The 27017-nt window shown below is 48.3% G+C and overlaps 2 protein-coding genes across 4 annotated transcripts in view; one reads left to right on the top strand and one right to left on the bottom strand.

Annotated features, from left to right (window-relative positions):
- The first annotated feature begins 3644 nt into the window (after positions 1-3644).
- TMEM150B (transmembrane protein 150B) lies at positions 3645-15427 on the top strand. 3 transcript variants are annotated; one of them, XM_035136669.2, is made up of 7 exons: positions 3645-3767; positions 4418-4495; positions 6938-6997; positions 7644-7711; positions 10211-10338; positions 10676-10853; positions 12154-15427. In XM_035136669.2, the coding sequence occupies exons 2-7, from the start codon at positions 4431-4433 to the stop codon at positions 12351-12353; spliced, it is 699 nt and encodes a 232-aa protein (XP_034992560.1). In that variant the 5' UTR covers positions 3645-3767; positions 4418-4430; the 3' UTR covers positions 12354-15427. The 3 variants fall into 3 exon arrangements, with proteins under 3 accessions (XP_034992560.1, XP_034992561.1, XP_060137604.1); XM_035136670.2 differs by having other exon boundaries at positions 3649-3901; XM_060281621.1 differs by having other exon boundaries at positions 3650-3901; positions 4418-4473.
- Positions 15428-17097: 1670 nt separating this feature from the next.
- BRSK1 (BR serine/threonine kinase 1) overlaps positions 17098-27017 on the bottom strand; it is a 50706-nt gene continuing 40786 nt past the window's right edge. The window contains exons 14-19 of the mRNA XM_035135295.2: positions 23951-24158; positions 23148-23196; positions 21822-21945; positions 20998-21178; positions 19130-19219; positions 17098-18236 (exon numbers count right to left, since the gene is read on the bottom strand). Coding sequence (XP_034991186.2) covers positions 18052-18236; positions 19130-19219; positions 20998-21178; positions 21822-21945; positions 23148-23196; positions 23951-24158 — 837 coding nt within the window. The 3' untranslated portion in view covers positions 17098-18051. The remainder of the gene's footprint in view (positions 18237-19129; positions 19220-20997; positions 21179-21821; positions 21946-23147; positions 23197-23950; positions 24159-27017) is intronic.

Below are 27017 nucleotides of genomic sequence, written 5' to 3'. Positions count from 1 at the left end.
TGAAAGCACATCAAAGTGCAAGTAGATAAATAAGTACCACTCCGGCGGGAAGGTAAACGGCGTTTCCATACGCTGCTCTGGTTCGCCAGAAGCGGCTTAGTCATGCTGGCCACATGACCTGGAAGCTGTACGCAGGCTCCCTCGGCCAATAAAGTGAGATGAGCGCCGCAACCCCAGAGTCGGTCACGACTGGACCTAATGGTCAGGGGTCCCTTGCCTGACCCTGCCTTACACAGCTGTTTGGAGAGGAACATATGGCCTCCTCCAACTGGAACCAGAATTGTGCAGATATTGCAACTGTCAGATGGTTCTGGCATAATGCCCTTTTGCAAGCCTTATTTTTTACTAAATCGGTGCTCTCTGAACCAAGCATTTGTGATCAAAAGTATTGGTTGGTAAGTGCTTCCCTCTAGTGGTGAAAGAATGAGCTGCACCTTTACAAATATTACGCCTTTTCTAACAAGAAGGCTGCTCTGTCTGCCCAACTCTCCTTTTAGATTTTAAGCTAGTAGCAAGCATTTCCTCCTGGATTTTAAAGTGATTTCCCCACAAAAACTTAAAAGTGTACTTCTCTTGAAAAAAATAAAAAATGGCGTCCTCCTGCTTAAACACAACTTTCACCAGTGTCTGCTATATATATTTTTCTCCTGTTAAACCTCTTGACACTGAATTTTATCTGTAAGCCACCTTGAGTCAGGGGAAAAGGCAGGATACACACAAATACATTTAATCTAGAGGACACCAAGTTGCCAAAGATGAGGATAAAGTACAGTGGGACCTCTGGTTGAGAACTTAATTCATTCCGGAGGTCTGTTCTTAACCTGAAACTTTCTTAACCTGAGACACCACTTTACGCTAATGGGGCCTCCTGCTGCCACTGCGTCGCCAGAGCACAATTTCTGTTCTCATCTTGAAGTACAGTTCTTAACCTGAGGTACTATTTCTGGGTTAGCGGAGTTTGTAACCTGAAGTGTTTGTAACCCTAGGTACCACTGTATAGAAACAGTCATTTTTACTGTGCTCTTAATCAAGGAGAAACTAGTCTAATCCTGAATAATGTAGCATTAGTGGGGAAGAACTGACAAAAGATACCTCCTAACTCCCAATACAACTTGAATAAAAACCATTTGCTTCCCTGTTTCGATCGATTCCACTGCTAACGCTGCCCATTTCACAGATTGTTCTTTTGTGCTACAATTGTTGAAATATCCGTAAGTAAACAAACATAGCAAGGCCGGGGGGGGGGGGGAGTTATCCAGATTCCTTCGTTGCCTTTAGCCTCTTGTCTCTGTCACTCTCAGCATCTGTTAACAGAAACTATGTCAATTTGCTCAGTGACTCATCTACCCACCTTCTCCGACAACAAAGCAAAAAAATGCCCACGTACAGAATCATTCGGCGCATCTTCCATTGCTGCATTGATCCTTGCAAACGCCCTGGCAGTCTCTCCTGCTGTTTGTCTATGTTAGGGCTCTCCAACGATTATCTCCCTTTCTTTCAGAGGAATCAATCTATACAATTATTATTGTATTGAGCTGAACATTCAGGCTTTCAGTTGGGGGCTGGGGGGGAGGGGGGAAACTGCAATCCTTTCCTTCTTCGCTTTGTCGGCTATCATTGAGTTTTTAGTATTTCCACAACTCAAGGAATACCTTTTTTCAGGCCTCAGTCTTATAAACGCCCTTCCCAGGAGGACTGGCAAAAAGTGAGCAGAGAAATGGAGGAAACTCTTACCTTTGTGTAACCGTTCACGTTCCGGCTCTGCTAGTGGTCTCTCCATTCTCAGAGTGGTTTGACAGTCAATTAAACAGTCAGTTTACAAGGGGCTTTGGGAATGGTAGCTCTGTATGGGGAATAAGGGTCTCCTAACAACTCTCACCCTTAACAAACTATACTTCCCAGGATGCTTTGAGGGAGGAAGCCATGACTATTTAAAGTGGTATCATAGTGCTTTAAATGTATGGTGTGAATGTGGCCCAAGCCTAGCATCCTGTTTTCATGGTGGCCAATCAGATGCCTACGAGAGTCATGTGGGCTGGACATGAGCAACTCTCCCACACATGAATCCCAGTACTGCAGGAATTGCATCTAGCCATATGGGTTTTCTGTGGACTCCCATTCAGCAGTAAAACGTGAATATTCCTGGGTTAAAGCGCCAGGACAACAACAACAACAACAACCTGGACGTGGATCTGGAAAGTCCGGATTTGTGCCTAGAAAGTGCAAAGGAAATGTAAGTGTGGATGAGCTCTTTGCAGACGGCACCAAACTGGGATGGGTAGCTAATGCCACAGAAGACTGAATCTGGATTCAAGATGATCTTAACAGATTGGAGAACTGGGATCCAAACTAGCAAAATGAATTTCAATAGGGAGGTTCTGCACCTAGCCAGAAAAAACTACCTGTCATGGATGCTTGAGATGAGATTCCTGCATTGCAGGGGATTGGACTAAATGACCCTCAGGGTCCCTTCCAACTCTACAACTCCAATCCCCTTTTAACACTGGCCGGGTCAGCAGCCACCCCTACATCTTTCAATAGCAGATTCCACCATTTTTGCATGCGGGGGAACCCTCCCCATGCTGTCACACAAATCACCATAGCCCATTGTTCTCAGGCCAAGCAGAGGTTCACTTCACAGGTTATAAAATACGGCAACCGGCAATTTTTTCTTTTCATCCTCAGGTCATAAAATGCTTTGCGATACCTGCTTGCCCAGGACAGCCTGCGCAGGACTTCCACGAGCCCTCTTCCAGTTCCGTAAGGTCATGGTCCCTAGAAAGTTGCCAAAGAACTTCTCGGACCTCAGGTAAGCTACATTGGCAACAGGTGAACTTACCTTGCAGCCGGCAGACTAATATTAGACACAGCTGCATCAGTGGCAATGGAACTGATGCTGCTGAAGCAATAGGTCCATCCATCCCAAGACTTTTTACTGCCAGAGGTACAGAACAAGATGCTCCTCTCTTCTCTTCTTTCAAGACACCACTCTTCCAGAATGTCACTGTGGATGTGTTGACCTGATTCCAACTCCTGGCAACCTCACCATAACCCGGGAATCTTCTCTCCTGGTTCCCACAAGTTCACTCCTCTAATCCTATACTCCCAGATCTCATCTCCCTCCCTCTTCCTGCCTGACTACCTTTTTATTAATATTGTGCTTCCATGATAATTTGTGCTCAGTACGGCGGTTATGCACGATACTGCTTTCAATAATAATTGCGCTTGCAGAAGTTTCAGGGGGGGGGTACTGCTTCCCTTCCTAGCAGCACGCACCCCATAACTTCCTATTGAAACCCTGCAGCCTTTCAAGACCAATGCAGATGGCTGCAGTTCTCGTTCTCTCCCTTTTGTGGCGCTATAGTGCAGGAGTGCCTCTGCAGGTGGCAATAAATGCGGTAAAGTTGATGGAGCATCGCAACTGATATACAGTGGTACCTCAGGTTACAGACGCTTCAGGTTACAGATTCTTCAGGTTACAGACTCCACTAACCCAGAAATAGTACCTTGGGTTAAGAACTTTGCTTCACGCCGCCGAGTGGTCCCTCTTTCTCCAAGCGCCATCTGTGTGGCGGCAGAATGGCACGCCTTGGGGACAAAAGTCACAGGCAGATAGCGCCCTCACAACGCCCTTTGCCCCATCCCAGAGATGGAGTTGGGGCAGGTTTATTGGAAGGACCGCTGGCACACTAACCTTGCTACCTGCTAGGGAGAAAGACGTGCTCCTGAGCGGAGGAAAAAGGACACAGCTAGCAGATAATTTCTGGGTAAGGAACCCCTTCGATATTCCTGAAGACTCAGAAGGGAAACAGAAACCAAAAACCTTGATTCTCAAACTCCCTGCTCGGAAGCCCCACAAGGAAGCCCCCAGTTGCAGCTGCGCAGTATAATTTGCAGCCAGGTCAGTGCCAGTCTCCAAGTGATGATGTAGCTAGGGTGTTGCTCAGATTGTGGGGCATTTCCCCACCTTCCCATGGACTTTTCCTTTAAAATCTTTTGCTTTGATTACTGGCAGGAGCTCAGCCCTGCTGGGTGGTGGCTGAGTGAGAGGCGTGGCGGGGGAAGTTTATTAGTATACCATTAGCAGAAGTCGTTCTAGTGTTGTTTGTTTTAATTCCTGTAGCGCAGAGCAAGGCAATGAGGAGCAATAAGGCCCCTTGGATACAGCAGTTATCAAGGGCTTAGCCAGAGAACCCAGGAATCCTGGCTTTCTGTGATCTAACCGACTTCCCAAACCACCGAAATTTTAGGATCCGGCCTTTCTGCTCTTTCAAGCCCACCAAATCACAATGGGTCCCTAGAGTCCAGGGATCTGGTCTCCTCCCCAGGCTTCTTTCAGCTTTATCCCACCCTGTTCCCAAAGAACTCAATAATCTCTGGCTGTTCTTGATGGTTTCCTTATATTTTTCGCCTTTAGGTCTCACGCCACCATGTGGCTCTGGGCTCTCCTTCCTGTGCTCCTAGCTGTAGGAGGTATTGTCGGCTTCTGGGTTGTGTGAGTAACAATAAGTAAAACCGAGTGGGTTGACTCTCAGGTGGGGTGCGGGAGTGTGTGTGTTTGTGTGCTTTAAGCCCAGCAGTGATAGAGCTGGATACTGGGAAATGGGATCATGTCAACTCCAATCTGGTACATATAGGGAGAGCATGGCTCAACGGAGAACATCTGAACTTAAGAAGCTGCCTTATACAGAGTCCGTCCACTGCAGGGTTGTCTGCTGTGACTAGCAGTGCTTCTTAAATGTCTCCTATGGAGGATCTCTCCCAGCCCTACCTGGAGACACCGGGGATTGAACCTGGGAACTTCTGCATACGAGGCAGAAGCTTTGTCCCTGAGCTAAGCTTCAGTGTTCCATTGCTGGTGGCTCCAGGTGAAAGGATCAGGTCACAGATGATAGAATTGGCCGCTCTTTGAGATCCTGGAGAGTTGCCATCAGTCATAGTATCTAATACTGGGGATGATGGATAAATAGTTGGGCCTGGTGCAAGACAGGTTTTTTGTGTTCTTTTTGCAATACGAGATCATTACAATCCAGCAAAGTTTTTCCCTGCCTGCAGGTCAAATTCCTAGTGGAAAAGGGGACTTTGTTCAAACAGTGCAAGGTGCCAACGTGGAACTGACCCCTTTAACAGCATTTGATCTGCAGCAATTGGCAGCTGATTGCAACTTCGCTTGCTGAGATCCGCACACCAAATATCTATTTTAAAGGGACAAGAGCTTTCTCTTTCCTCTTCTTTTGCAAGCTGGCAACCGTACAGTGACACACGCCTAGCTCGCTAACCTTTCGCCAGCCAGCTTGGTCACCCAGATGCAAAGGATCTGGACGTCTGTGCTGCTGCTGTTTTTAAAGTCGTGTAATCGTAACAAATGCTTGCCAACTCGGCTAGCTGCCTGAATTTCATCTGATGTGCAGGTGTTGCAAAGAGCATATGACAAATCCTGCTGGATCAGGCCAGCGGCCCATGTAGTCCAGCATCCTGTTCTCACAGGGGGCAACCAGATGCCCGTGGGAAGCAGGGCATTGAGCAGGAGCTGAGCACAAGAGCCCTCTCTCCTCCCGTGGTTCCCAGCAACTGCTATTCAGTAGCGTTACCATGGCTAGTAGCCATTGATTTGGCAGCACATGCGCTTTGTGCCACAGGACAAAATGTGCAGAGGTTTAGTTAGGGGGAGCAGCCTTTAATTTCTAACGAGGCACTGCCCGGTCTACTGCTCCCCTCTACTCCCAGGTGCTTGGAGGGTAGCTCTGTAGCTGTCTCTTCCCCCCCCCTCTGTTTTGCACACTAAAACAGCAACCACCCACAAGCCTCCAGGATTCTCTCTTTGTAAGGAAACTGCCCCATGAACTCTGGGGCACTTTCAGATGAATTGCGTGTTCGCTCTGATTTGTTTGCAGGGAGATGAGAGGATGTTGGCTATTTAACAAGCATTCAGTTGGAGGTTAGGTGATGTTGCGTCAAAGGAAGTGTCCTCACCCACTTTCCTTATTGCAAAAAGGCCCATCTTTGGGGGGGGGGGGTAAAGCAGACAGTCTGGAGGCTCTGTGTGTGTGTGTGTGTGTGTGAAGAATGAGCAACTGTTAAAGTTTTATCATTAAGATAGTTTGCCAGGTTTTCCTAAACAATCAGTTATAGTAGAGAAGTGCAATACAGTGGTGCCTCGCTAGACGAATTTAATTCGTTCCACAGGTCAAGTCGTATAACGAATGCATTGATTTTTATTTTTTTGCCCATAGGAATGCATTAATTGAATTTCAATGCATTCCTATGGGAAACCGAATTCGTCTAGCGAGGCAACCTCCGCTTGAAAAATCTCTCTGTTAAGCGAAAAATTCGTCTTACAGGGCATTTGTCTAGCGAGGCACCACTGTACATACTGGGTTTCTCCAAAAATAAGACACCGTCTTATATTTATTTTTCCTCAAAAACACATGGTGGCTTATTTTCAGGGGATGTCTTATTTTTTTAAATTAAGTATGGTACAGTTTAACCTACAAGGTTAAACTGCCTATCACCATGGCTTATTTTCGGGGTATGGCTTATTTTCGGAGAAACACGGTAATAATAAAGGAAGGAAATTTCTTCAAAGGTGGGCTTTGTTTTTACATGTTTGGAATGGCAATGTACATGTTTATATTTTCCCTTATAACCTATGCCCTGTACAGCACTTTAGAGATTTGTTGTTGTTCTGCTGCCCCTTTTCTCCTTCATGTGTCATTTCCTCGCTTCCTGCCCCCCCTCTTTTCTTCTTTTTTTATTGACAAGCAAGCTTGTTTGATGAAGAACAGTCTTTGTAATGATATAGTATTATTTAAAAATAAAATAAAAAACCAGAGACTAAGTGTGTGACAGAGTATAATTTAAACTTATTGGGAATTTTGAAAAACAAGCGTTAGTTTGGCAACTCCAGCCAATTAATGAGATTCCCCCCCCCTTTCAGGTATGCCATGGCTGTTGCAAACGGATCTGTAAACATCACAGAAGCTTTTCCATATATCAGGTATGGCTTGACTGGGTTTCTGAGAGTCTTCCAAACCCCACCCCCCCAAAAAAACACCCTTCTCTAGCTTCCTTCTGTTCAGGAAGTCAAGTTATTCTCTGTATTGAAGAGAATCCTTTTGAGTGACAGCCTCAAATCTTGTGGAACAGGTGGGCCATAGCCAACCTGATGTTCTCCAGGTCTTCTGGTCTACGACTTCCATCGGACCCATCCAAAATGGCTTTGGGGTGTGTGCTGGGGAGGATGTACCACTGTGTCCTTCACTTCAGGTGGCAAGAGGGCCTGGACCAGGAGAAGGAGGGAATATTGCCCCATCCAGGCCTAACTAGACTACCCAGCAATCGGTGTGCATAATTTTCAGCCCCAGGACTCCCCCAAACACACATTTGGAGACCAATCTCTCTCTCTCTTATTTTATACTCTACCCTATAAATGGATGGTAGCAGTGCAGCTGTGCTGTGACCCACCTTGGATGAGGCTGCAATCCAGGAGTGGGTCCCACCACACTAGCTGAGGAGGGCCAATGAACTAGGGTTGTTTCTGTGTATTGAATTGCTTCTATTGATAGGCAGGGGGAAGTCTAAGGGGGTAGCTTCTAAACTCAGCTGTAGTCTCTATGAATTTCCCGCCTTTTGTCTTCCTCCAGTACATGCGGCTCCTCCCCACCCCAGAGCTGTGTCTTTGGTCAAGTTCTTAATCTTGGAGCTTTTCTAGGTAAGCCCTGTCTCTCTTGGTCTCTTTTCTTTTGCGGCCATGTGCCTCCAATGGTCCATATTTAATCAGGGACAGCCCTCACCTTTTAGTTCAGGAGCAGGGAACATTTTCCTGGTCAAGGGCCACATGCCTTTCTGGGCAACCTTCCGGGGCTACTTGCCAGTGGTGGGTGGGGCCGTGGGCAAAAGTGGGTGGAGCAACTAATGCAAATGTTACCTCTGGTACAGTAGGCTGGTTTCTACAAAGATTCACACACATCTCTCTCTATGCTCCATCCAAGTGGCATTGTCCGAGTGCAAGGGTGCCTCCTAGCCAAGCAAAAACACTCATGGAAGATGCAAAGCCAAGCTGATGAGGGGCTGGAGAGGGAGTGTGGCCTGAGGAGAGTCTTGAGAGCCAGATAAAGAGATGAGGAGAATCTCTTGAGCCAGATAAAGAGATAAGGTGCATGCTCTAGTTATCCTTTGCTTGGACTACTGCAATGCGCTCTACGTGGGGCTACCTTTGAAGGTGACCTGGAAACTGTCTGCAATTAATCCAGAATGCGGCAGCTAGACTGGTGATTGGGAGTGGCCGCTGAGACCACGTAACACCGATCTTGAAATACCTACATTGGCTCCCAGTACGTTTCCGAGCACAATTCAAAGTGTTGGTGCTGACCTTTAAAGCTCTCAACGGCATCGGTCCAGTATACCTGAAGGAGCGTCTCCACCCCCATTATTCTGCCTGGACACTGAGGTCCAGCGCCGAGGGCCTTCTGGCGGTTCCCTCACTGTGAGAAGCCAAGTTACAGGGAAACAGGCAGAGGGCCTTCTCGGTAGTGGCACCCGCCCTGTGGAACGCCCTCCCACCAGATGTCAAAGAGAAAAACAACTAGCAGACTTTTAGGAGACATCTGAAGGCAGCCCTGTTTAGGGAAGCTTTTAATGTTTAATAGATTATTGTATTTTAATGTTTTGTTGGAAGCCGCCCAGAGTGGCTGGGGAAACCCAGCCAGATGAGCAGGGTATAAATATTAAATAATAATAATAATAATATGAGGAGGGTCACATTTGTCCCCTGAGCCTGAGAGTCATTCCTCTCCCATTTTAATTCTTAGCTCTGGTCAATAGCTGTCCATATTTCTGTCTGTGGAGGATGCCCAGTTAGGATGGTGTTGGTGCGGCAGCTGCATGTGTGGAGGGGAACAAATGCCATGTTAGGGATTCATTGGGGAAGGAGTTGAAAAGAAAACCACCAGGCCTGTAAGCCCTTTAAACCAGTGGTTCCCAACAGGTGGTCCGGGGACCCCCAGGGGTCCGCGAGCTATGCTAGAGGGGTCCGCAAGATGCTATTAAAATATATATATTAAATATATTTCATATGATAACAGATTTTTTGTTTTGGCCGCTTCCTGCATGAGCAGAGTCTAGCGCAAAACTAGAATTAGATAGAGGCAGTAGTTCTGCTGTATGCCGTTAGGTGGCGCTTTACAAACACTACTGTTTTGCAAAGAGGCAGTGCACGCATTCTACTAACGCTCACCTCCCCAAGATGCTTTGCGTGCGTCGGCTTCATTTGTGCGCTACTGCGCAGGTACCCTGTCTTCTCCATTCCCCTCCCTCCTCCCTGGCGCGTGCTGCCTCTTTGCAAAACAGTAGTGTTTGTAAACAAAGCGGTGTTTTTCGCGGAAGCTACAGTTCGTGTAGTTAAAAATGGACCGTTGGTTAAAAAGTGGTTCGTTAAAACGACAAAGGCCTACAGATGAAGAGGAAGATAATGCATTTGATGTTCAAGCAAGTAAGTCAGTGACTCTCGAACCGATCTTGTCAGTGTCCATTGAACCTAAATTGTCGGCGTCCCTTGAACCTAACCCTTCCAAGATCATTGTTAAGCTTACTGGAAAAATTAGATTAGGAATTAGATTTAGGATTAGGAATTAATGGGGGTCCTTGTCACAATAGCGGCTCGATGAGGGGTCCTCGAGAAAATTTTGTTGGAAACCCCTGCTTTAAACAAATCTGTGCTGCAACGACACTTCGGGAGATGCACCTAAAACAAGATATTGTAGTCCTGTGTAAGGTACCATCGAAATAACGGTGGGATTGGAGAAACTGAATCATGAGGAAAGGTTGAGACTTTTTAGTCTAGGAAGAAAGGCCAGCGTGGGGGATATGATACAGGTGTACAGAATTATTATCATTGGGAAAAGTGGCTTGAGAGAGGCTTTCTCCCCTCTCTTATAATACGAGACCCCAAAGGGTTTTTGAGGATTCAGGGCAGATGAAAGAAAATAAGTTCTCGCCCAGCGCATAGTTGAAGTATGAAATTTGCTACCGCAGTATGTAATAACACCAGTTTGGATGGCTTTAAAAGAATATTAGGCAGATTTATGGAGGGAAAGGCTGTCTTCTGCTTTAGAGTCTGCCTCTCAATGACATGTATGGACCGTGGGGTGGCTCTGGGACAGCAAATGAAAGGGTGGATCTTATCAGGCTCAATAACTGACATCTCTTCCAGGCGTGGTGATCTGCTTTCTGAAATACCAACAGGTGCGGGATTACGGCTGTCACTCCCGTTTAAATCTAGTCGGGCTCATTTTCGGTCTACTCTGTGCCCTTGGGTCGTCTATTGTGGGCAATTTCCAGGTAAGATGGGGAGGGGGGTTGACAAGCCTTTCCTAAAAAGAGGAGGAGGTCTCAGTAGGGATGGTCCTCAAGTGACAGGGGTAGTCAGAAGAGGCCCACCCATCTTACCTATGCTAGGGATGGGGAAGCTTGTGGGGTATTTTTTTGGGGGGCGGTGTTGTCTAGGAAGTTTCCCGCACATCTTTACACACTTAAAAATAGCAATGGGGACGCGGTTTGTCTTAAAATTGGGGCTTGTGAATTTCATTGAAAGGGATTTCAATGAAGTAGAACATGAAATGGCCTTGGTGGGGTGGGATCTGCTCTGTTGATCTACTCTGTTCTCTTTCCCCTACAGGAAAAAAACCAAATAGAAACCCATTTAGTTGGGGCCTTCTTGGCTTTTGTGGTGGGCATCCTTTATTTCTGGGTCCAAACATTCCTGACCGACCGAGTGAAGCCGAGGCACGGAGGATGGTGGATCGGGCCCCTCAGATTCTCCCTCAGCTTTTGTGGTTCTGCCTTTCTCATTGCCAGTATCCTGAACTAGAGCGCCGTCTTTAAATATGCAGGAGGGGAAGTTGCAGGGTTTTTTATATATATATAAAGATCCATAGATCAGCAGCAGAGCATCTGCTTTGCATGCAGAATGTCCCAGGTTCCAGTCTCTCAGCATCTCCAGGTAGGGCTGGGAGAGATTCCCTGTCTAAAATCCTGGAGAGCTGCTGCCAGACTGTGTAGACAATACTGACCTGGATGGACCACCGGTCTGACTCAGAATTAGGCAACTTCCTGTGTTCTAAGGGAAGAGACAGGTATTATCTGCATTATAACAACATGAATCAGCTTGGGGTTAGTTGATGGATAGTGTGTTTGGGAGTTGAAGGGCACAGTTTCGCCTCTATTATCTGTTGCACCAAGTTGTAGTTTAGCCTCATTTGGGTTCTCTTTGATACAGAACTGGAAACACACTCACTCGCACCCTTAGGGACTGGCTTCAAGTGGTCCTGAAGAATTTTTTAAAATAATCTTAATATTCATTAGGAGCCCGGGCAGCCCAGAACCTGGGACTTTTCTGAGGCCGGTGCCTAGGGTTGCCAGACTCAATAGAGGACAGGACTTCTGTGCCTTTAATTGCCCTGCTCTCGTTTGAGTCTGGAAACCTTAAAGAGAAACCAGCAGACCCTTTGTTTAATTCAAGCAAAGGGTCTGCTGGTTTCTCTTTAAGGTTCAATTAAAGGCACAGAAGTCCTGTCCTCTATTGAGTCTGGCAACCCTACCGGTGCCAGGAGTTGGCATGGTCAGGCAAATGCCCTTACCCTGGCATGAGGCGACGGAGCAGATACCACTGGCAGCAGTTTCCTAGCTCTGTTGTTGCCTGTTTGCTCACCCACCCACTGGCCCAAGGGCAAATGAGAAGCAGCAACATCTCCCACTGTTGTCAGTGCTTGCTTGCCAGTTGTTTCCCAGCCAAGCTGGCGACAGTGGCTGTTAAGGAGGCTGCGGCCTACCAAATGCATCCTGTGAAAGAGTCCTGCCCCACATCCAAAACTAAGTGGAACTAGGTCTGGCCTTTCCTCAGTCTTGCCTAAGGCTGCATAATACACCGTGCATTTAAAGCACATTCCACCCCTTAATAATAAGAAGACCTGGGAGCTGTAGTTTAAGGGTGTTGGGAATTGTGGCTCTGTGAAGGGTAAACTACTGTTCCCAGGATTCTGGGGAGGAAGCTACGTGCTTTAAATGCATGCATGGTGTGTGTGCAACCTGTATCACTTTTGGGAACAACAGATGCGCCGGCTCTGCCTCCTTTCTCCTTGACTCCTTTAATCCCAGCGATTGTGCTCTTTTTCCTGAAGCTGAATTCTGAGGCCGCCTACTGCGAATGGGCCCTGGCCATGGTCCTCTTCCTTCTCTTTGGGCTCTTTGCAGTGGATTTCTGGAACATGGGGACCTGCTCAGTCCACGTCTATCACCAGCGGGCAGACCAAGCGGCTCAAGACACGCAGGCGTCAACGCAGACTCTCCCTCTCTGATACCTCCTATGGAAATGGGGGGGGGGGGAGAGAGAGAGAGAGAATGGGTCTCTGTGAAGCTTTCCACACAGAGTTGGAATCCTTTTCCAGTGGGCCGGATCATGCCCCGCCATGTCCTCTGATGATAGCGAGTGAAGTAGTTCCCAGCTTTTCTGCTGGGGGAGGGGCCGTGTGGGACTCCCTACAGTCTGGGGTTTTTGGCCATTTTTGGAGAGTCTCCCTGACTCGTCACTCCTCATCTCAGCCAAATCTCCTCCTCGGTGCTCTTCATAACATTTAGCCACCGCCTTCTGCTGACTGAGTAGGGGCAGCTCTTCGCCTCCCCTCGCAAAAGGACCCACCAAAATCTCCTCTGCAAACCAGCATTTTAAAAGTGTCTTGTTTTATTTTCTGTTAGCGTCCTCCCGCTGGTGGCTGCAAAATCCCTGCCACCGCCAGTTCTTCATCTTACCCATCTCCACACCGCTGTGTATGAAAACCATAGTGAGGTAGAAGAGTCCTAGGCCCATCTTTGTGTGACGCACACATCAGCACCCGCCATTGGCTGATATGTCTGGGCCTTGCTTCCTCTGTTGCGTGGATGGGCCTAGTAACTCTTTGCAGCACAGATGGCTGTGAGGAGCCGTTCTCTCCTATGCTTCCCTCCACAGTAATATATGGGAGGGGAAGACAGCGAGACCAAAAAAAAAACACACCCCAACCACCTCCTCCACAGCCTGCTTTGGTGCAACGAATCTTGCTGCCACAGTCAACAGCCTGGTCAAACTGCGCGAGTTGCTTAGGCAGATTCTTACACCAGTTTAAACAGTATCCCGACATGGCGGTTGTGTCTTTCAACCACAGCCTCTACACACAGATGAATTGTTCGTTTCTGAAGCTGCTGGGTGGGTGGATAAGATGATATTGTGCCAGAAAGAATAGGTCCAGCTCCTTAAAGCTCTCACATACCTCTCCAGTCACTCATGTCCAGGCATCCCCAAACTGCGGCCCTCCAGATGTTTTGGCCTACAACTCCCATGATCCCTAGCTAACAGGACCAGTGGTTGGGGAAGATGGGAATTGTAGTCCAAAACATCTGGAGGGCTGAAGTTTGGGGGTGCCTGCTCATGTCCATGGATCCAGGTTCTTTTTCATCATGCTCTGGCAGAATCAACAACTATGTGTGTCCTTCCTCTTATGGAAAGGTAGGCACCTTTGCTCTCCTGTTAGGAAAGGTGTTGTATTATCCTATTATACAGATGAATAATGAAGTCTTGCCTTCCTTTTTTATGTTCCCAATGGGGGTTTGCTCAATCCATTCTTCCACGACTGGAAAAGTAGGTTCCTCTAACCTTAATGTGAGAAACTCTTTTTAAAAGCAAAAAAACCCAACCCTTCTTCTTTATCCCTTGCGAGGCTTTATTCTGGTATAGGAGCGCCCGAGACTCCTGCCTTGAGATTAAACGTTATTCCTAAATTATAGCTACGAACTGAACCTCCAGTCTAATTGCTTTCCTTTCCTGAGAAAGGACAGTTAATAAAGTGGAAGTACTGGGTAGCTAGTCGTAGAAGCACTTATTTCGTTGCCCTAAAATCAGGGCTGGCGTGGCAGGCTTGATACAATTCCAGTCAATTTACGTGCGGTGTTTAAATGAGCTGAAGACCACTGGCAAGTTCTCTGAGAAGATTCCTCAGAAGGCTTAGGGGACTTGGGGCTGAAAGGGTAAGAATTCTAGATTTGATCTAAAGACACAAAGCAAATACTTGTACTCAAGATGTGCCACAGAGGAAGAGAAGACATGTTTCATTGGGAAGCAGCTTAAATTCCCAGGGGAGTTGGAAAAGTGCAAAATTGCCATTTTTCTCGTACATTTGCCCCTACATCCCCATTTTCTCTCACGCAACATGGTCCACCTGCATGGGCAGCACCCAGTCTGCTGGCCCGTCCTATTGGCTTCAGTCAGCATGGCCCAATGGACAGAGAGAAGTCATTCAACAATCCCACCCCTGCTATACCCACACATGGGATACACAAAGCCCGTTTGCTCTGGGAACTCTTTCTGGCGTTTTCTTTCCATGTTGCTTCCTGTGCTAGCATTGCCCTTCCCTGAGAAGCAAGAGGGCTCCTTTACTTGCATGTTACCAGAGCCACATGGAAGCACCACCTGCAACTTTGCAGTAACACATGAACCAGGCGCTCCCCTCTCTCCCCCGCCCCTCCTTGCACCCAGGTTCATACACACTGACCACCGTCCAGCCACTTTTTGGCATACTGTGCACTAAACATCCCTTCTCTGCCATATGGACAGCACCTATCCTCGTATTCCCCACCGGCCACGCTTCTGTCTGCATTTATTCACACAACCGGCATGCTCTCATTTATGCAGAGCTCTCATCCCAGACTCGCATACCCACAGAGTCCTAAGCCCACTCACAAAACACGCTGCAGGCATAATTTCCAGGAGCCACAGTCGCTCTTTACACAACCAGCATCTCCATGCCAATATGGAAACTCACCTGATTTGAATAGGTCCCCACCTGCTGATGGCCTCAGGGAAGGCTTTGGCTGTTTACGCATCATTCGTTTAAAGCACATGACTTCCCCCAAAGAATCCTGGGAACTGTAGTTATGGGTGCTGGGAACAGCAGCTGAGGGGGGGGCAAACTATAGCCTCCAGGATTCTTCAAAGGGAAGCCGTGTGATGTAAATGTTTGGTGTTTCGTCAACTCTTAATCTCCCTTTTGGAGAATATGTGTGTGTAAAGGCCACCTTACCCTTGCACCATCCAGTATCATTGCACATGCTGGATCTATTCCAAGAAAGCCCTGTGAAGATGCACCCTTGACGTAACCAGAGCCATCACCCCCCAAAAAACAACAATGGATCCCTTTCTCTTCCCTCTCACAACCCCACCTCATCACCTTCCAGTTAGAAGGCAAAAGGGCCGTAATCCCCCAGAAGCTTGGGCAGAAATAACACGTGGTAAGTCTCAGCAGCAAGGGAAACATTTGAGTGACTGTTTGTATTTTTCTTCTTCTGAGCAATAATTAGACCCCGGAGATGAAAGGCTTGGGTGGGGTGGGGTGTTGAACAGTCAGAGAGAAGGGTGGGGAGAAGATGGGCTGTGGGGTTGTTGTGTGTGCAAGAGATGAGGTTGGATTCACAAAAGGAGAGGATGGGCAGACACAGGGAGGAGGGTGGCAGGGGGAGGTTACATAGTTGTCTCCTGCCCATTTGCACGCCCGCATGCGCCATCACCAACATTCCCCCCTCCCCAGCTGAGAGGAGAGAGCCACCCAGAGCAGGATGGGGGGGGTGGAGGAGGAATGGTAGGAGCAGGACTGCTTTTTTCAAAATCCACCATCACCACCCTATTGCACTGCCACCCAACCTGGACTCCCTCCCCCATATCGATGGATGCCCATTGATCCTGCCGTTGGCTCCCAATTCTGCAGCTCCCACCCTCTGCACTCTTGTGAATGCCATTCATGGTCCAGAAACGAATCCTGCCTCACAATTTGTGTCTCTTGATGCCACTCCAGTTGACGCCTGTATGCCTCCATTAAGGTCCTCGGCCAGGTGACTCTGGGGTCCCTCTGCCTTCTGTCAAGACCGCCGCATCATGTTCTGAAAGCCCCTCCCCCTCCGTCCGTTCCCCTCCTCATAGTGCCTTGTGCATATGGGTGCCCAGCTTTAGGGAAAAGGAGCGGGGACACTGAAGGGGAGTCATGTACCCACCTGGAGTTCTGGCGGGGTTGCTAAAATTACACGAGACAGAAGCTAGGCCTCAATTATATCCTTCGAAATTTTGCAGGCCAATGGATTAGCTTTTGAAAATACTGAAAAGGGAGGGGGGGCTAATGTAGGGGTGGTAAGGGAAGCAGGAAGAGATAGTAGAGGGTATTCGTTACTCATCTGTGCCCCCTCTTTTTTTTCCTTTTAAGAAACACAGGAGTAGCCCAAATGGCTTTGATAAAATTTCCTGCATAAAATTAAGAACATGTATTTGAAAGGAGCGAGAGACATCTATTCTAGACACCTTTTTCTATTTGGAGCCACAATATTCCTAGCGTTGGAAACTGAAGGCTTTCTGGTAGTGTTTGTTTTTTAAGCTAACAAAGTCAGTGCAGTTGCCTATCCCATTTTCTCCTCTGCAGCTGTTGCTGAATCCTGCTCTCATACTGCGCTGTCTATGAAGGAATCATGAAGATCCTTCCAGCAGTGACTGTAATGAGTGGCTGCATAAGTCTGATACTTTTGTCATTTCGTCGGAATAAAAAGTTAGGGAGGGGAATGGAAAATGCAAGCAGTCACATTGCGCTGTAAACCGTGCTTTTTCTTCTTCAGGGGGTACCCAGGGGTATGCAGTACCAGTGCCTCTTATGGTTAAAAAGTGTGGCACTTACTATAACAACCCATGGTGAATACTGGCACCTATTTTTCTAGAAACAAAGCACTGGCTGCATTTTAAAAAACCCAAAGAATGGTAATTTGGGAATGTTGTTGACTATTCCTGGGTGAGCAAACACACACTTTCTTTTTTTTAAGTAGCAATCTGTTAAAAATGGATTGCTGACATTGTCAGAGCTTTTTAAGTTATTTTTGGCTTTAAATGCATTTTTCAAATTGCTCGCTTGTGTAAATTTGCAAAGTTCTCAGTAAACTGCTTTAATATTACAACCACACCCACCCACCCCAAAATCACATATATTTACGTGAGTTTTCATTTTGGTTCCACTTCTGAAATTCAGGTTTTTTTGGGGGGGGAGGGGTTTTTCAAACTTTGGCTTTTGAACATTGTTCCAATGAATATTTAAGCTTTACGCCAACTGGCGATAATGCTTTCCTTTCTTTAGCCTAATTAAGTTTCTGAGGGCAGGAAAACTAAAAGAGAAGTTGGAACAGAAGGGAAACATTTTTGACTTTCTCTCCTGCAACAACCAATTTTATTTATCCATTTCATAAAATTTATATTCCGCTTGATTGTTAAAAAACAAACAAACCAACAACCCAAATTCTGCTCCTAGTTCTGTCTCCTGATTTTAGCCACTGTCGCCATGAACCTGTGAATAAGGGGGGGGGGGGTAGGTACTACTTTTGAGGCCACAGAAGGAAAAGCAGGAGAAAGAGAATGTCTTGTGGAAAGAACCAAAACAGAAATCAGGAGGGAGTCTGTGAAAAGGGCTCAAGTAAATAAAGACACCCACTTTCCCTCCCACTCCCACCCCCAACCAAAAGGATAGGATTAAACCCCCACCCCAAACCCTACCGGCTCCTGCCCGGTTTTCTCCTCCTCTTCCTTCCCCCCCTCTGTTTGTTTTCTTTTCTTTTTTTCCAGTCCACCATCCTTTCTCTTTGTCTCCATAATTTGTTCTTTTCTTCCCCTTCGGTTCTTTTGTAGATTTGTTTTCTGTTGTTGTTGTTGTTGTTAACTATATACAAGTTCACAGTATGGGCCGCTCCCAAGATGGTGACTTTCCACCCCAGGGGGTGGGGTGAGACGGGGTTGTTAAAACTTGGACCAAACCCCCACCCCGCTCTGCCCTGCCCCGCCCCTGCCTGCGTCTCTGGTGCGGGGCCTTTTACCCATCCGTCCAGGTTTGTTGGCTCCTCCTGTCCATCTGGAGCGGCTGCCAGCTATTTCCAGGGGCGCGGAGTGGGCTTCCTTCGGCTGCTCTTCCCCCTAGCCGCCCTCAGGCTGCCCCCCTGCCCCAGACGTCACGGCTGCTGTGGAGACGGGGGTGGTGGTTGCTGGACTTGAGTCCCGTTGGACGAGACGAGCTTCTTGTCCTTGGAGCCGCGTCGATGGTGTTCGGACGAGACGTCGGATTCGGAGCGCCGAGACGGTTGGCAGCTGCGGGTTGGAGTGCCTGGCAAACGGGACTGCTGCCCGTTCTTCTCATCTGGAAGCGGAGAGAAGCAAAATCAGGGGAGTTTCACAAGCATTCACACCCACACCCCTTTGGTACTGCTCTGAACAATCAAGACCTGACAGCACCTTTTCTTCTGCTTTCTGTCTCATAGTAACTATGGGCCCCTCCAGATTGGTGCTTAAATATGGGTGTGTTCTACAACAGGTTCTTCACATAATAATAGTGCATCAGAGGCGGCTTTCGTCTGCTCTAATTTGTTCTACAAAGCTGAAGAATATAGGAAGCAGCTTTAAATCAAGTCACACCACTGCTCAGATCTCCAAGATTTCAGTCGACAAGGGAGATGCACTATGGCTGAGCTATGGCCTTCCCTAATGCTACCATGTCATTGCTGTCTGGGGGGGCACAAAAATAAACCAGAACGTTTGTGGTATAAAGTGTTATGGGCTTCCAGCAGGAAGTTACCAGAGGTGCACTGACTGGAAATGAAGCAGTGTGACCGCACCAAAAGTTTTGCAGATGCAACCAGGGGCCCTAAATTTCAAGATACCCCATTCCAAAGAAGTAGCCTTGTTAATGTGCTGCAGCAAACGGTCTAGAGCAGGCACCCCCAAACTTCGGCCCTCCAGATGTTTTGGACTACAATTCCCATCTTCCCCAACCACTGGTACTGTTAGCTAGGGATCATGGGAGTTGTAGGCCAAAACATCTGGAGGGCCGCAGTTTGGGGATGCCTGGTCTAGAGATAAAGAGCACAAGATGGGATGCCATGCAGCAGCTGCACCACCAGGACAGGTAATATTTGCACAGGTACAGAAAATGCCTCTTGGCAAAAACCAGCATGGGCAGGAGCAGTGGCTAGCACGCTGCTCATTGCTAGACTGCATCCATTTAAGACTGAGCAAACCCATTTGAACACCTACCAGCGAGGGCTTGCACAGAAGGCTGGTCGTGTGTGCTGAGCAGTTGCGCCTGGATTGTTTCCACAACTCGCTTAAACCGGCGGCTAGGACCTAAGAATGAAACATGGGCACTCAGGGTCAGGAAGGAACAGGGTCTCCTGGAGATCCTCCGAAAGACAAGATTCCAGGAGCAGGACACTGCTAGGGCTGCATGCTGGGAAGATGCACTCATAAGCAGTGCAGATCCTAAAACCAAGCTCATGCTGAACTCTGTATGGGTGGGTTTAAGACTGTATTAATATTAGAGATATTAAGGCTTTAATGTCTCTGTTTTGTTAGACACCGTACTCAATATATGGTTTTCGAACAAACTGCTTATTTCTGGGATCCAGAACAAACTTGTCTGAAGTGCTACATGCTGTTTTTTAAAAAAATTCTCTCACACACCATCACACACCCGTCTATAAATAAATTAAACACACACACTCATAGTCTACTCACTTCAGCACTGCACTATGCCAGTAACAACTGTGAATTGAATGAATTTGGATTCCCAAGTCAGACGCTGGTGCCTTTTAAAACTCTGGGGTAGGTGCTATGTTGCCTCTGCAGAGGTTGGTGTTTGAAGTTCCTGTAAATGAACTCTGATCTTCCCTCCAAGGGAACTGGGATCCCCTTTCCCACCCTGGGCGTATCTGCATTACAGACTCTAAGCTAGTGTAAAAGGTAGCTGTTCATGCAAGGCACTAGTGATCTCTATACAGGGCCCTTAGCCCTCTCGTGAAACTATGAATTCTGCAGGACTCTTTGGGAGAAACCACACAACTGGTGAAAGCTGATGTAAAATAGTAAGATACATATGCCCCATGTGAGAATCTCCCATGCACCCACTACCAAACATTTAAAACTAAACAAAACGAAATCCCACTAGCTTTGTGGGACATCCCTGGAATTCAGCAGCACCATGTATTGTCAACCCCCAGAAACTGCAAATAAGCAACTGGGAATCAGCTTTAGCAGAATCTTGAAGGCAGAGTTGGCAGCCTCAAAGAAGGGAGATATCATGTGGAAAGGCAAGTTACAGGGCCCAATATGATAGCCATTCAGGAGACTTTCCTCATACATTTCCAACCATGTGTTTGCAATGATGATGGATGGAAGCTGCTCTTCTTAAAACAGTCCTTTCCTGGGGGTCCCAGGGAATCCCGGGAAATGTAAGCTTGTGAGGGGTATGGCCTATCTCTTCTACTAAAACAGCTGGAAACACCATTTTTCTTTCAATGAAGCTAGTGGCCACTATTAAACTTACTCCTAAGTAAATAGAAAAAGTGTACACATCTCCAAGAGACTGAAAGGTGATTAGTTTTTTGTATCAGAGAGGGACAGAGGAGGTATGCAATCAACTCTCCGTTGCCCCACAAATATCTATTTTTATTAATACTTGTCCAAAGATATACAGAAGCTCATACCCAGTACAAAGTATCTTTTTATAATACACCAGAATAAAAGAAATGCTTTTGAAATCTAATCTAAAAAAGCAACGGAAGCAAAAAGAAGAAGGAAAAGGAAAAGAAAGTGATAGGGAAGAGAGACAGAGAGTAGAGAGAAAAGAGAGAGAAAATGAAGATAAAAAAAATACTTCTGGTTCTCTATCCTGCAGTTAAATATAGCATTCACTCAAAAACTTGCAACTATTCTATTTTCTATAATCAACTTTCCCCCAGTCTTCATATCTAGATATTACAAGTTCATTTTCTCTTTCACACAAAAAGCAAGTAAGAAGTTTTCAATCCTTAATAATGCCAATAGTGATTTCTCTCTCATTAAAGGTGTCCAGTAAACACAGCGAATCCCCAAGGCCACTCAAAGGAGGATCCTAGCGCACTCACCTGAGATGAGGGTGAAGGTGACCGAGTAGATCCCGCTGTCCTTGTGCGCCTCCCCACCCTCGGAGTAGCTGATGTCGACTTGGAACTTGGCGGGTTTCTGGAAGACAGAGGGGCCACCCGACGACTTATATTCGGCCCGGAAGCTTGTTTGGGATACAACGCTGTGACTCAGGCTGGGGATCTGTGAATGTGATGGAACGCAGGAGATGTTAGCTCACAAGCAGCATTGGGTGAAACCAATTTCCATTTCTACCAATTTCTCATTTTTCTGGTCTTCACATTTCCACATCAGCTTGTGATTTTTTAAAAAGAAATTTAAAAGTCCTTACGAAAATTCACCAGCATTTTAGTCCGAATTCCTTCTAATATACAGTACACCTGCTCATTTCGAATTTTAGCCTAGCATGCACAGTTCTGCAGAGCAACTTCCCCTATTTCCCCCCTGTTCTTTTCAATAATGCCTGCATTTCCTCCTGAACACTGTAACCTAAGGTATGTGCATTTTTGTACACCTTACTTGGTTGGAGAATGGCATTTCAAAATTTGGAAAAGTGTGAATTTCGAAAGTTGACTGTGATTTGGTTCACATATCGATTTGGAAAGTGTGGATTTTGTAAGTCTGCCTTTAAAGGCGAACAGAATCTCTAATTTCTCCCCCATCTTTACCCACAAACCATGGATGGAACTCATCCCTTCCCAGGGTCCTGCTAATTCCACTGCGGTCGTCAGCACCCAGTAGGCCTTTCTTACTGGCATCCATATCCTGTTCTTCATAATATCCCCAAACACACACATTCTTCCCCTCCTGGGCCCTCAGCACTCACCGAGAGGAAGGCATGTACGATATCCGCCTTGATGGAGCTCAGGGGTTTGTCTTTGATGACCACGAAAATTTGTTCCTCTTTGTCTAGGTTGATAAAATTCCCAAACCAGGATTTCTTGGCTAGTCTGAAAGGGGCAAAAGCAGTACAGGAAGGCTGTGACAGCCTGCAAATCAGCATGGCAAAGAAGGAGAGGTGGGAGAGGTGCCCGCTTGTTGCCAGTGAAGCCTGAGCCTGTGGCAATTGCACTACCATGGAAGCACATGTCAGGGACTGGCTGGACGAAGAGGAGAGGTGGGAGGCACCAGCTGGGGAACCCCAAGGGAAACTCCAGAAGAGGAAAGCTCACAGCCCGGGGATTGGCAGTGGGGCACTGAGGAGAGGCCAGAGGAACAGGATTGGGAGTAGGTGCCGGATGCTGATGGGGCAGCAGGGTGTAGTGAGCAGGAAGAGCCTGTGACAGAGAGCAGTTCAGACTCTGAGGCCAAAGTAGAGGAGGGGAGGGGGCAAGAGGCTGATGAAGAACCCAGGGAGTCTCCCTCTCCTGCTACAAAAAAACATGCAGAATAATGAGGAGAGCAGAACAGAGGCCAGACGTGTACAGTACAGACGCAGTTTGAGACTGCTTGGGAAACATCCGGGAGAGGAGGAGCCTTAGAAAGGGTGGAAGGCAGGGAGCTTCAGTTCTGGCAACTGCTCCAAAGGGATAAGACTTACTGGGAAGTGTGGCTGTGTTCTATGCTGTTTCCTTGAACCAAGACTTAACTTCACTGACAACGGAGACCTGCATTCTCCATGCTGACCTGTGTCTGGCTCGGATGAGTCTACTTGGTGCAGGTGGAGGGTGGGGAGATTTGGATCCCCCCCATGCCAACAACCACACATTTACTGCCATCCAGTCAGAAGCTCCCTTGTGCCCTGGCAAGGAGATGTAACGATGCCCCTGTCCCTTGTGCCTTTGCCAGGGGAACCTGCATGCCTTGCCTGGCTGCCCAGAGCATAGCTGCCAAGTTTTCCCTTTTCTCGCGAGGAAGCCTATTCAGCATAAGGGAAAATCCCTTTAAAAAAGGGATAACTTGGCAGCCATGGCCCAGAGCAGTGGAGGAGTGGCCCAGGGAGCATGCACGCTCCTAGCCACTCTAAGCCAGAGTACAGAAGCACTATTTTTGCACACACACCCTGGATCTGGGCCCTTGGCAGAGGCCAAGCTTGCCAACTCCGAAGTACAACCCTGCATTCAGTATGGAACAAAGCTAAAGAACGAGGAGGGAAGGGAAAGGAAAGGAATTTTCGTCTCCTTCCTTATTGCCACTGCCTTCTGATACTCACTCAGGGGATGATTCTGGAGTAAGACTGGACATTTCTTCTGGTGTTGGAACTGCAGGGCGAGGAGGAGAAACATGAAATGTAAAACAGGAGAGAGCGTGACCTCCTTCCCACCCACTCCAGTGCTTCAGAGCAAAGCTGCACTTGCTGCTAGATGTTGAGGACAAAAGCAGGGATGGCTATCAATCAGGTGACATCATCCCAATAGGCAGATGACATCAGCTGATGGTTGGGGGCTCCATCCTGCCTGGTTCTGCCACACAAGCTAGCTTCCCCTGGAATCATAGATCCCCGACTTCGTTATGACACCTGTGGTCCTGCCTGCCTGTCAAAGTTGGCCTACTGGGTGGAGAGATAAAGATCTGGTTTGCTGGACTGCAGAGGTTCGGCTTCATGTAAACAATTTGTTGCGCAACGGCATTATGCAAACTCCTGTTTCATTCATACGTGCGCGCCTTTTTGAACGCTCTCTGTGCTCTTTCCCTTTGGTTCTCAATCGTCCCCAGTCACAGGCACACATCGGTCCTGACGCAGCTGTATCCCTCTGAATGTTCCTCCGCCTGCCAGAATTCACTGCTCTTGCACATGCGCAGGAAAGTGCTTTAGATGCTCACTCAGAACATCTCACACACCGCCTTACAGGGGGCAAAGTTGCCAAGTATTAAGGATGGATCACTCACAATCCCTCTTTCAACCCTGCTTTTATACCATGGATGCCTTGATTTGCCTTTGGCACACACAACCGCTACACCCGCCTGCGCCTGTGCACACACCCTTCCCAGCAGGGGGTGGAACCGCCCACTCACCTTGTAGTTTCCGGCGGTGAAAGCGTGGGGAGCCCAGGAAGCTGTTCTTGATGGAGTTCAGGCGGGTCTTCCAGGCCACGCCCGCCACGCCTGGGCTGCTGGGCGGCGTCCCTCCGGGGGTGCCGCTGGGGCTCTCTTTGGGCGTGTGCACAGGGGTGCCGAGCGGAGTGGGGAGGGGGCTTCCCCGAGGGGAGGGGTGGGGGGTGACCTGCAGCACAGATTTGGGTGGGGGTTTAGTAGAAGGGAAAAAGCAGCGGGGAGAGGAGGGCGGGTGAGGGGGCGGAGAGTTGGGGGGCAAGGGGAAAGGGGCGGAGCGCCGGCTCTGCAGGGCCCGCTCCCCTGCCGGGCTGCCCTTGGCCGGAAGCGTCTGAGTCTTCGCAGGGGCCGGGGGAGGCGATGGGAGGGAGAAGCTGAAGATGGGGCTCTGGGTGTGGGGAGAAGTGGGGGGGAGGAAGAAAGGTGAGGAGGGGAGAGCCGTGAGATGGGGGGTGAGTAATGGCAGGTGACAGCCCCACAAGCCTGCTCCCAAGAGAGTCTTGCTCTGTGGCCCAGACAGAACTCGGTGGCGTGACAAATGGCCTGCTTTTGCAAGGATCTGCCTGCTCCACGGCAAGCCTATCCTGCATTCTTTGGGGTGGGGGGTGGACACCTGTGGCGCCCAAAGACTATGACTCTCCCTCCAGCCAGCCAGTGCTGCAGCAAACCTGACATCCACTACTCCACCTCCCCTCCATCACTTGGATCTACTTCTCCATGGGGCTTTGTCGATGTTATGTCCTCTCTGCCTGTCTGCCTCCCGGGGAGACCAGCCCTCCGCTTCCTCCTCCCGCAACCAGCCACCCTTTCCTACAGAGCAGCTGCTCCAAGCCCCAAAGTGGCCTTCCACAACCTGGTGCCCTCCAGGTGTTGTTGAACTCCAGCTTCCATCATCCCTGACCACTGGCCAAGCTGGCTGGGACTGATGAGAGAGCCAGAGCTGGCCTGCATCATCATCAATCATCATCTTCATTTATTTATTTATATGCTGCTTAAGACTCAGGTGGCTCCTAGGCAGCTTACAAAACATGTATAACCCCATTTGCACAACAGTTAGAACGCAGCATAATTTTTAAAACACACAAGTAAAATACAGCATAGAACAATCCCATTAAAACATTAAAAAAATATAAATGTGCATGATTGTTTTGACAGAGAGGAATCCCTTTAAAACAGCCCAGCAGTTGAAACAGGAGGCCCAAGAGATCAATGGAATGTCTGCATCAGCTGGAAGGCACCAGAGGAAGGCTGCCCAGCCCTGCCCCTTTCTCTCACAGGGAACCTGCCCTTCACCCTAGAGCCAGCCAAACCCTAAACAGCCAGGCTACTGCAAAGACAAGCTTCCTCTTCTAAGGGTTTCTTCCCCCATTTGCTTCTGTGCACCTTTACTAACTTTGTGGCAGGCTGCAGTTCAAGAGCTGAGGTCTTCTCTGGCATGGTGTCGTGCTGATCAAAGCTGCACCAGCTCAATTTCTGCCTTCTGTGCAGCTAGTAGCAACAAAGAACCTGCCTCCAAACAATAAAGGGCTTTGCCTACTTCCACAACAGCCAACATGCTGCACTGCCAAATGCTACCTAGCCTACAGCTTGTTGCTACTTTTAGCCAAACCAAACATGGCATGAAGCACACACTTATGCATGCCTTCGTTTACTAAATTCCAGGCACATAGTGCATGGGTGAGGGGTGGAGTTCTGTGGTCTGGATCAGCACTGTGATCTGGGACAGGGAGGGAATTTGACCCCATGTCCCCACCATCTTCCTAATCCAGAGCTCCCTGCCCTGCTCTTCTGGGGCTGCTGTTTGTTACCCCAGGAGAAAAACCGCAATTAGCAGCAAAGGCAAATAATAGCCGCATGCAGGGGAGCGGGGAGATTTAGATCAGGGCTGTGGGGGGAGCAAAGAGTTAAATCCCTTCTTTCCCATACCATGATCCCAATCTCGATTCCCCCCCCTCCCCCACCAGCTGCTATTTAGAAACCAAGCACACACACACAGGCTGATCATGTGCTTAATGGCATGCCTAGTTTGGCTCTTTGCCTTCCCTTTGATCACTTCAAACTTGCCTCCAACTTTCCAGATCTAGCTGTGGACCTGGCCACTTTTTCAAGGCACCCCGCCTCAAACTCTTGTTCCCACAGAACCTTGAGCCCTGTCCCTTTCACTGAACCCTACCTGCATATACACCATACTTTTAAAGCAGATAGCTCCCCCCCCCCAATCCTGGGAACTGTAACTTACTCCTTGCAGAGCTATGATTCCCAGCACCCTTAATGGACTGCAGTTTCCAAGATTCTGCAGGGTGTGGGTGCTTTAAATGTGTGGTGTGTACACAGCCTCAGACCTCTCTGGCATCCCTCATCAAAGTCTACACATGTCTTCTCTCCATACCTGCCAAATCTCCCGTTTTTCGCGGGAAACCCCCGTTTTAAAAGCCGTTTCCCGCTGTTGTCCCGAATGGCGAAATATCCCGTAATTCCCCCGGATTTTCAAAAATCGGGCAGAGCAGCACCGGAAGTCGCTTCTACTTCCAGTGCCGCTCTGCCCATGTCTGGGCACCGGAAGTCGCTTCTACGCATGTCTGGACATGCGTAGAAGCGACTTCCGGTGCCGCGCCGCTGCTGATCCCGGATTTTTCAGTCCGGGAGTTGACGGGTATGCTTCTCTCCTTTTCTCTTTAAGGTCATTACTATATTTCACTGACAGAGGCCAGGCATGTTTGAAAGCTAGGTACCAGGTGGCAATTCAACAGGTCCAGCTTTCTCCTGGCATAGGGGTGCAATAAGGGGGGAGAGGGGTGCATGGGGGAGTGATATGCACTTGGCTAATTTTCTGCCTGCCGTGTATGCAAGCCCCACTGTTAGGAGAACCAGTGACTGACTGAGCACCTCTTCCCTCCCCTCACCAGCTTGAACTGAGTGTAAGATGAGATGTGAATGAGGCTGCTGGATCTGCAGATCTGTTTCCAAATCCCAGTCCCCCCCCAAAAAAAACCCTCCCCTCCCTATGCCCCACAACAACTTTGCCCACCAC

This window comes from Zootoca vivipara, chromosome 13, assembly GCF_963506605.1.
Source record: "Zootoca vivipara chromosome 13, rZooViv1.1, whole genome shotgun sequence".
Taxonomy (NCBI): Eukaryota; Metazoa; Chordata; class Lepidosauria; order Squamata; family Lacertidae; genus Zootoca; species Zootoca vivipara.
The sequence above is the reverse complement of the archived record's forward strand: the minus strand, read 5'-3'. Positions and strand labels throughout refer to the sequence as shown.

What these genes read in the sequence shown, in the direction of transcription:
- TMEM150B (XM_035136669.2), top strand. Translation starts at nt 4,431, where the DNA reads ATGTGGCTCTGGGCTCTCCTTCCTGTGCTCCTAGCTGTAGGAGGTATT. An exon ending in ATTGTCGGCTTCTGGGTTGT is followed by an intron (nt 4,496 to 6,937) that starts GTGAGTAACAAT and finishes CCCCCCTTTCAG; the next exon opens with GTATGCCATGGCTGTTGCAA. An exon ending in TAATCTTGGAGCTTTTCTAG is followed by an intron (nt 7,712 to 10,210) that starts GTAAGCCCTGTC and finishes CATCTCTTCCAG; the next exon opens with GCGTGGTGATCTGCTTTCTG.